General features: G+C 34.8%; 1 protein-coding gene across 1 annotated transcript in view; it reads right to left on the bottom strand.

The window, feature by feature from the left end:
- Nucleotides 1–797: 797 nt before the first annotated feature.
- LOC142336231 (DNA polymerase delta catalytic subunit-like) overlaps nt 798–8,742 on the bottom strand; it is a 34,209-nt gene continuing 26,264 nt past the window's right edge. The window contains exons 7-11 of the mRNA XM_075384910.1: nt 4,656–4,796; nt 4,250–4,356; nt 3,654–3,956; nt 1,616–1,878; nt 798–1,248 (exon numbers count right to left, since the gene is read on the bottom strand). Coding sequence (XP_075241025.1) covers nt 973–1,248; nt 1,616–1,878; nt 3,654–3,956; nt 4,250–4,356; nt 4,656–4,796 — 1,090 coding nt within the window. The 3' untranslated portion in view covers nt 798–972. The remainder of the gene's footprint in view (nt 1,249–1,615; nt 1,879–3,653; nt 3,957–4,249; nt 4,357–4,655; nt 4,797–8,742) is intronic.

Below are 8,742 nucleotides of genomic sequence, written 5' to 3'. Positions count from 1 at the left end.
AGGAATAGTACTTCCGGTAAATAAAACCTTAAGAAAACCAATACTCCTCTTCGAGTCGTAAAAAAACCAAGAGAAGGCCAATAATTTCCCCAGCTATCGCTGTGTGTCTATTAGAAAACAAATAGGGCTACAATACTAATGGTTAATTTTCATAAAGTTGCGTCACCTGAGTTGCAAATGAAAAACTCAGCCAAAAATTACTGTCTCGAACTTTATTTTGCGGAGAAATTCGTTAACTGTTTTAAGGAAATCACTGTTACAACAGATCTATTCCTGGTGCTAAATTAATTGAAATATTAACTGAATTTTGGAAAATTGTTGGTAAAATTACCGCAAGTGTGACAGAAAAGGGTTTAAAACAAGCGACTCAAGGTTGCAGAAATAGGACGCCTTGCAAGTACATTTTAGAAGCAGAGAGCTCGAAAATGAACCACCGAGTTTGGTTCGCCGTCAATAGGTCAAAAATTGTGTGAACAAAAAGAATTGGGGTATTTCTTCAAATGTGGGAACAATCGTATTTTGATAAAATTTTTGTTTTAGTAAATCCCTAGCAAAAAACAACGACTTGCGACACGAACAGAAAAGTTCTTAAACAAAAGTTTGAGTGCTGCTGAATTCTTCAACACCTGTATATCTAATCTATAAGTTATCTCTAATAGCAAATTCCTTTTCCACTCCCTGATTATTTTTTAGCCATACACGCTCAACCAACCACTTAATTAGGCATTCTACGATATCACTGCGTTTGAAATCTAGTATTTAGCTTCAAGAACATTCGCGAGTCAGGTGTAAAGGAACAACTACAAAAAGATTTTAATTGAATTGATTATAAAATGTTCATAAGCAATGTATTCACAGTTCAATCACACCTAGCAAATTAAAACAAGGGGTCAGTTCATCAAAGCAATTCAAAAACGCTCATACATGAGTTTAAATAATCAGTTTGTCAGAATAGATTAGAGTTCCTGTAATTCACCAATCATCGGCAGGCGATCCAAATCTGTTGATCAACTTTTCCTGGCTAGTCAGATCCAGTCTGACTTTCTGTCTCATGTAAAAAATGGGACAGTCTCTGTTGGTACAGAGAACCTTCTCGTGAAGAGACCCCTGACATCGCTGGCACTGTGTCCACAGACGCGCAAATTTCTCCTGTATACTGTTCAGTTTCAAAATCTCCCGCTGGTAAAGTTCGCTCTCTTTTGGCTTGCAGAATTTGCACACGACCATTGAGTCATTGGGCAAAACGGCCTAAAACAAAGGAAGGTTGCTAAGATAAGGATTAATTGTACTTAGCACGCCCAAAAATGTTCAAACATTAAAAAAATTTTAAGGAAATGTTAGGTGCCAAATTGTGATATCTATAGCTGCTGAAAAATACAACAGCCAATTCGCGTTTATATAAAGAACATGCAATAGTAGCCAAAATTAATTTTTCAATGTTTTAAAAAATAAAGGCTTTGAGCAACAGGGAATTTTTTTCTGAGCAGTCGAATTCGGGACAAAGGCACACCAAGGTTGCGTTTCACCGCAAATATCCCTTTTCAATTCGCGAAGTTCTTAATCCTAAAACTGTTGAAAGCAGTTTGGACTATACTCCCAATCCTTTTTGCCCAACCTTGCATGACAAGCATGTGTCCCTTTTAGTGACAAAGCCAGCCAGTCCGCTCACTTTGGACGTGACCACGCTCTTCACTCGGGTGTGTTCACCGTGCAACAGCACTGACTCGGCCTTTGATTCCCCAAAGATGGGCTCAAATATTCGGACTAGTGGTTTGCTCAGTTGCTGATCCAAGTAGTACTTAGTGTCTATTGGCAGACCATTCTCCAACACATACATAGGGTCCTCTGCCTTCATGTACACTGGCTCGTTTCTGCTACCTACAAAAGTCTCCACTAGTTCATACGCCACTACCAACTCTAAACCTGGACAAATTCCCCAACCATATGTCGACAAATAACATCTTAAAAGATTCTCTTTTTTTTCCAATTAGCCCAATGAATTCACTCCAACTGAAAAACGGTAATTCAAACAAGATTGTGCGATTCTCAAAACGCTGTCCTTGTCTTTTAAATTTTAAAAATATTTTACATTAACGAGAGAAACGATTGAAATGCCAGTGAGAATTAAACAATGTAATTAGGGAGTGTTAGAAGCATATATAGATGTGAAATTGTTGCCAGAAATGAGAGCTGATTTGGAAATTTTATCAGAAATGGATGAGTGGTGAAAAGAGATTTGACAAAGAGAAGATAGTTTCAAGATACCCTGTACCAAGCGGAAACTAAACTTACATCTGCCTGCAGCATGAAACAGAACACTGTCACAACTGATAAAACTTGAAATTTATTTATTTCTTCTTTGAAGGTCTTAAATGTCCGGACAGTATACTTGTGTTTTGAGTCATAACTCGTGAGTCATTGTGACATCTGAAAAGTTTCTCAACTTTTAATTCGAAGGACCAAATTCGAGTTTTTTGCATCATCTAAGTTTCAGTCTGTCAAAATTGTTTTCTGTTAACTCATTCAACAAAGTAACTTATAACCTATTTTTTTACAACTTAAACCACAAAATACACATCACATTAACCATCATTTCTGAGAAATCAAGACATCCCAAAAAATAGATCAGATTGTGGGCGAATATTGGTGAATGTTGATAACATACCCGGCAGAATGCCGGAAAATAGCCGCCGTTGATTCCAATAAGCATGATTGGGATTGAAAGAATAGAAGATACCGAAAAAGATTTTTGTACAAAAACATTTTTAAGTCCGATTTATTTTGATGGCATTTCGTAGTTGAACATACTTCTGTTTCTTAGAGAGAGGCTACAGGGGCTACTATCAATACCAAAAAGCATTAGAGAGAGGTAACTAAGACTCATAGGAACGACGTTCAAATAGCGGGCATCTGAAATTGGGCTTTATGGGTTTATCCCGTTTCTATTTCTGACTTCAATTTTTTATACTGACTCTGTTCATTTTGAATTGCTTTGCTGAGCAACTGATGTTCAAAATCACTTTTAGCAGAATGAGAGAAGAGAGAAACTAGCCTAGAGAAGTCCAAAAGATTTCACGCAAAATGTTGAAAAAGCGGTAAAATGAGGTAAAGCGAAACATTTTTTTGTTCGACAAGTAAAAAAACATAGCAGGACAAGTCCTGACGTACAATTCAAAGAATTTTCATTGACTAAAAAGAAAACTAGACCAAGAACAGACTATGAATGGATTGGGAAAACCATTTAGAAAAAAATCCTATCCAAAAAATCGAAAAAACTGAAAATCAATGTGAAATTGCCGCATGTGAACAAAAAACCACTACAGAGAAAGCGAATTTTTGTTCAAACACCGTTTTCTCACTCTACTTTAAATTTAGAGCGAAAAAATTTCACGCCGCAAAACCACTCGCTTTTTCGCTCCATTTCCTGTTTCGGCGTGACCAAAATCACTACTCCAATTTCACTTCAAAAATCATGAAAATGTGTGAACAGATCTTCAGCAACAGAAAAAAGACAGCGCCCCAATACAATTCAAATTCTTTGAATTGTAAAAAATAGGAGCGCTATAATAGCCGGCTGAGAAGATGAGGGCGGCTATTAATAATTTATATTTTCCTGCATCAGGGTTGAGCAACAAACAAAGCTATCCTCTAACCAGTTGTGATGACGTAGGGAATTCGGTCGCCCAAACTAGGAGCAGATCCAGGATCCCTCTTCTTCATTTTCTTAGCCAGTTCCACATGTGGCACCTTGCTTTTGTACTCCTCGTCAGACTGGGTCAACTCTTTCGTAATAATCAACTGTGACATGTCCACTCGATTGCAGAGCAGGTCACTGATAGTCTGTTTGGCCACATTAGTCGCACCTTCTGGGTCTCTCTCAATTAACAGTTTTTGAAGCACTACATTCAGAAGATTCGACACCAATGGACAGTTGTCTCTTCGCACTGTCTCAATACCTAAAGGAACCAACTATAATATCCTCACATTACAAAGTTTTTGTTGTTCAGAGCTCACGCTTTTATGTACGATTATATTCTAATAAAATACGCAAACAAGTCTTTCCAATTTCACATCGTTTAAATACACTTGATTCTCTATTATTTCTAAAAAGCCTCTTGAGACAACAGCTCGCTGTATTTCATGTACAGTATTGCTTAGTCCATTTACTCTTTATTCGCATATAAGATGCTGCATATCAGAATTAAGTGAAGATTTCATTCACGATCCCGTAATCGATTACGTTCAATACCTTTGCAGTCCATTTTGTCGTGTACTTCAGGTCGTGTGAAGTACAGTCCAGCATATCTCTTCTTGTTGATCAGCAGGTATGGGCGATACACCTTCTCAAACTCAAGCCTGAAAGTAAATATTTTGTATAAATGAATTACGTATATTATGTGAAAAAATTGTAAAGAAGAATATGTAACGAAATTGACGACCATATTGTTTGATTTTTTTTGTCGCATTTTGCCTAAAGCTAGATAATTCAGGGAATTGCTAACACTGACCGAGAATTGCTAACACTGACGAAACATTTTAATTTTGAAAACTTTTATGTGTCGATTTGTAGCGCCGTTTGTAGGGCCAAGAGAAAACGAAATCAAATGGCTTCCCAAAATAAGCGGCAAAAATCAGAACCGCTGACGATAACCAACTTGATAGGATTGATGAACTGTTTAGACACAAACTCCGCCGCCTCTCTACCCAGATCCATGGCTTCCGCAATTGAATCGACGCCAAATTTTATCATGACTGAATCCGTGTCTCCGTATATGACATGAGCATTGTGCTTGTACCTGGAAAATCAAACACTTCTTTTTTAGTATATTTAGTCAATTGCAAATAAAGAGCTAACACTTCATTCGAGAACACCAATTTTTTTGCGTTAATTTTTCCCAGATTTTTGCTAGCCCGTTTTTTTTTGTTCAGACACTTTTTGCTTTTTGGGGGCTTCAAAGACAAACATATGTGGTATCAAATTACAGAAATTTAGAATTTCATTACAAAAAGAAACATCAAGAACTTCACTTAAAAAATTTTGGCAGCATTTCACGTAAATCTGGCCTAAATTTTGATAAAATTGTTTCAAAATTAGTTTTTTACAATGATTTGAAAAAAGTTCAAACTTTTTTCATGACATCCAAGGACAACGACTGTGTTACCTTCCCAAAGTTATCTCTGTCTAGAATTCAACAAGGAGACTCCGTAATGTGAGTTCGCACATAAAGTTCCGACCCCGCTCATCACATTTTTGGCATAATTGTCTATCAAATGAGGAACAGACAAAACAACCTAAAAACTAATCAATTTTTCAAAAAAATTGGTGTATGGATAAGAAGATCGCCTCCAACGCAAATAATCCAGTGGAATAAAAAACGCCGAATTAGATTGATGCGTTCTGCCATTATTAAGAACGCGAGGCTAAACGAAATAAAAAATCAAACAACAACAAACATTAATCACATTCAAAACTTTATGTCCATTTAATAAAAAAAACTTAGTAAATAATCTTAATCACAAAGTCAAGATACCGTCAGATAAAACTGAAACTAAACAAAATAACTTGTACTTATTTGAAAAGATATGGGACCCGTCCATAATAAGGCTCGGTAACAAATAGACAAAAGAACAAAATCAGCGAAGTTAAAAAAATGCTTACATTTTTTAAAAACAATTTATATCAAAAGTAATGAAAACCATTAGATATCAGCTGAGAACATCCAAATCTTTTACAATAACCTATGCCTCTATAGGAGGGCATTAAGACCGGTCATTATTCAAATTTCTTATGCGGTTACAAAAAGAACAACGAATAGAGACAACAAAAATTCAATTAAAACTTGCGAGAAAAAGCTATCGAAGCCGTAAAGCCATATTTCGCCCCTCAAAAAATGTTAGATTGCACCATCTTCGATAAGCCCAAAAATGTGGTATGTGACCTCTCATTAATGAGACTAGGTAAAAAGTAGACAAAACAATAGAAAAAGAGGGAAAATTAAATGCTTTTGTATTTTTCGGAAACAATTATTTTCAAACGCCTATAAAAAAATAGTAATATCTAGTAGTAAGCCAAAAAGCATAAATTAACGAGTAAAACCGCAAAAAGTTTAAATTTCGATTCGGTAGAAGGAAGAGCAACTTGTAAAAACTAAGCTACAAGTTGAAACTAAGCTACAAGTTGACCAAATAAAGAGAAAAATAGTGGCAAAGTTCAATAAGCCATTGTTTATTTAAAAATCAAACATTTTTAAAAGTCAAAACGATCATTATTGTTCGGGTAAAGAAACTAAATAAATTAATTTGGAACTGCTTAGGAAACCATTTGGACCTATCAACAGTAAGCTTTGATTTGAACTGTTCTGTTCTTTAATTAACAAAGAAAAGATTGAATTTTTTCCTTTAAAATAAAAAGACCGACTGACTACAATCCGCATTATTTATGGATTGTAACAGTGCAAGATTGGAACAAAAAGCGGCCTTGCTATTGCTGTTCGTCCATTAAGAATACTCAATTGTTTCGAATGTTATAGATCTAGATAATTTGTTAGTTAAAAGATCTTAATTCCAGATTACTTTCAACGGATGTAGAAGTAGCCCTAGCTCTCTTTGTAGTTTAAGAAGATTGTGTTAGTTGTTTTCGCGTGTGTACTTTCGGTAAATTTAACCAAAGTGGACTAAAGAAGCTTATTTCGGGCAGTTTTTGATCAAAAAGGCTGAAATTTGAAATATTTAGCCAAAAAAATTAAATCAAAATAGTCAACACTACTTTTTGTCTTTTTTTAAAAAAATCAACATTACTACTGCTAACAAATTTTAAAAATTTTGGCAAAATTGACAAAATTTTAGGCAAAAAATTCGGAAAATGTGAATAAAAATAAGGCAAATCGGTCTAATATTCACAAAAATTTAAACCACGATAAATCGCTCTAGAAAACGAAATTCCAAAAATATATTTAATTCCATATTCTACGCTGGACGGGCTTTTTAATGACACCACTCACAATTCTGTACGATGAATATATCGATCGGTCAAAATTGTCTGAACAAAAAAAACCATTTGAGTATACAGTTCCTCCCCCTCAAGAGGGTCGTAACAAAAATGAACGACGATTTGCAAAAAAATTGCACGATCTCATGTCAATTTACCCTAGATTTTGAATACTTTCAAAATTAGCTCTTATTCAATCGTTTCGATAACGAGCAACTTTTCTGCTGGTACACCGAAACAACAGTTGTGTTATCTTTCCAACACTGTCACAATCTAACTTCGAAAAACGTTCTTGGAAATCGAAACACAATTTTTCAGCCCATTTTTTGACAAGCAATAAATTGTTTAGGTTGTTTTTACGAATTTTGCTTCTTGCTTTACAAAATCGTCGAGATCTTGTTAAGAAACAGGAAGAAAATAATCATTTCAGATCTGCCATAATTCGTCAATTATTCATGATTTTTTGTGAAATATTGCGTGAACTATCGCGTGAACATAACTCATATTGAACTTAAATTAAACTTAATTTAGGTACCTAATTCAGCCTCTACTAAGTTCAGAGGCCAAACCGATTCAACATCGACCAAAATTACTGGTTTTGCACTGAGTACATATTTTTTTACCAGTATTACCATTGAGTCGGTATAAGCGGCACCATCAACTCAGTCCGCTTATAAGCTCCTTAATGTACAATTCACTGAATCTCCATTTTACTTCAGCGTCGTCTTTTATAATATCTGCTCTCGCATTTCAATTATTTCGGTATTCATTTAACATTCAAAATTGCACCGTGATTCAAGTTCCACCGTAATAGCTCATGTATCAAAGAACAAGTTGCTTTAGGGCGTGAAAATCTTCATTGAAAGTGAGACAGAAAACAGAATTTGGCAAGTTTTTTTGTTCAATAACTGCATTATGACTAATGTTGATTTATACCTAAAAAATCAGTTTCTACTTGTGGAATTATTGAATGGGATTCTTACTCTTGAACTCTAAGTCATTTTGTCTTTGGTAAAATTTCAGTCCATTTTTAGTTCTGTCCAATGTACATTTCATTTGCTGATTGTCTGAGCATCAATAATCACAGGTTTTGCCTGCCTAATAAAAAGGCAATGCTTTATCTGTTTACAGGTTTCTTGTTCAATTCATTTAGCCTGATTGCAATACAAAGTTTAAAGCACACAACATATTCTCGAATAAAACTGCCATTTTATTTTTCATTACTTGAATTTTTCTTAAACTTTCTCAATTTAATTCGGATCTATTTTTGTCCATTTTATGGGGTCCTCGGGGTTTTCTTAAAAACTTTAACTCTCTCATTAATGATATCTGAATCAACTCAGAAGTCAGTGGCTTTTTGTCCTTAAGGTTTTCTAAAAAATCCAAAACATTTCGATTTTTAAAAACTCCTGGCTGTCGTCGTTAAATTTTTCTGTTTTGTTTTCATGCAAAAAATAGAAGGTTTCAAGTGCTTACTTTTAATATGAAAAAGCGAACGATTCTACCGACTTTGACAATGTTCTAACGTATTTGTTTAGAAGTATTTGCGAAAATTTCATCTTTGCTCCAAACTCTTGTCGTAATTATTACATTGTCCCAGGAAACTTTCAGTAATGTGTATGTATAACTTCTACGTAAGCGAGTATGTGAACTATTCTGTTGAACGAGTTTAAAAAATAGTTATTCTAAAATTTCCTTACTATTTATTAATATCTGAAAATTTCAGATTCGCTATCCCTTCCACATTTCATGAC

This window comes from Convolutriloba macropyga, chromosome 3 (genome assembly GCF_964194025.1).
Source record: "Convolutriloba macropyga chromosome 3, txConMacr16.3, whole genome shotgun sequence".
Lineage (NCBI taxonomy): Eukaryota > Metazoa > Xenacoelomorpha > Acoela > Convolutidae > Convolutriloba > Convolutriloba macropyga.
Note: the sequence above shows the minus strand (reverse complement) of the source record. Positions and strands in the feature narration are given on the sequence as shown.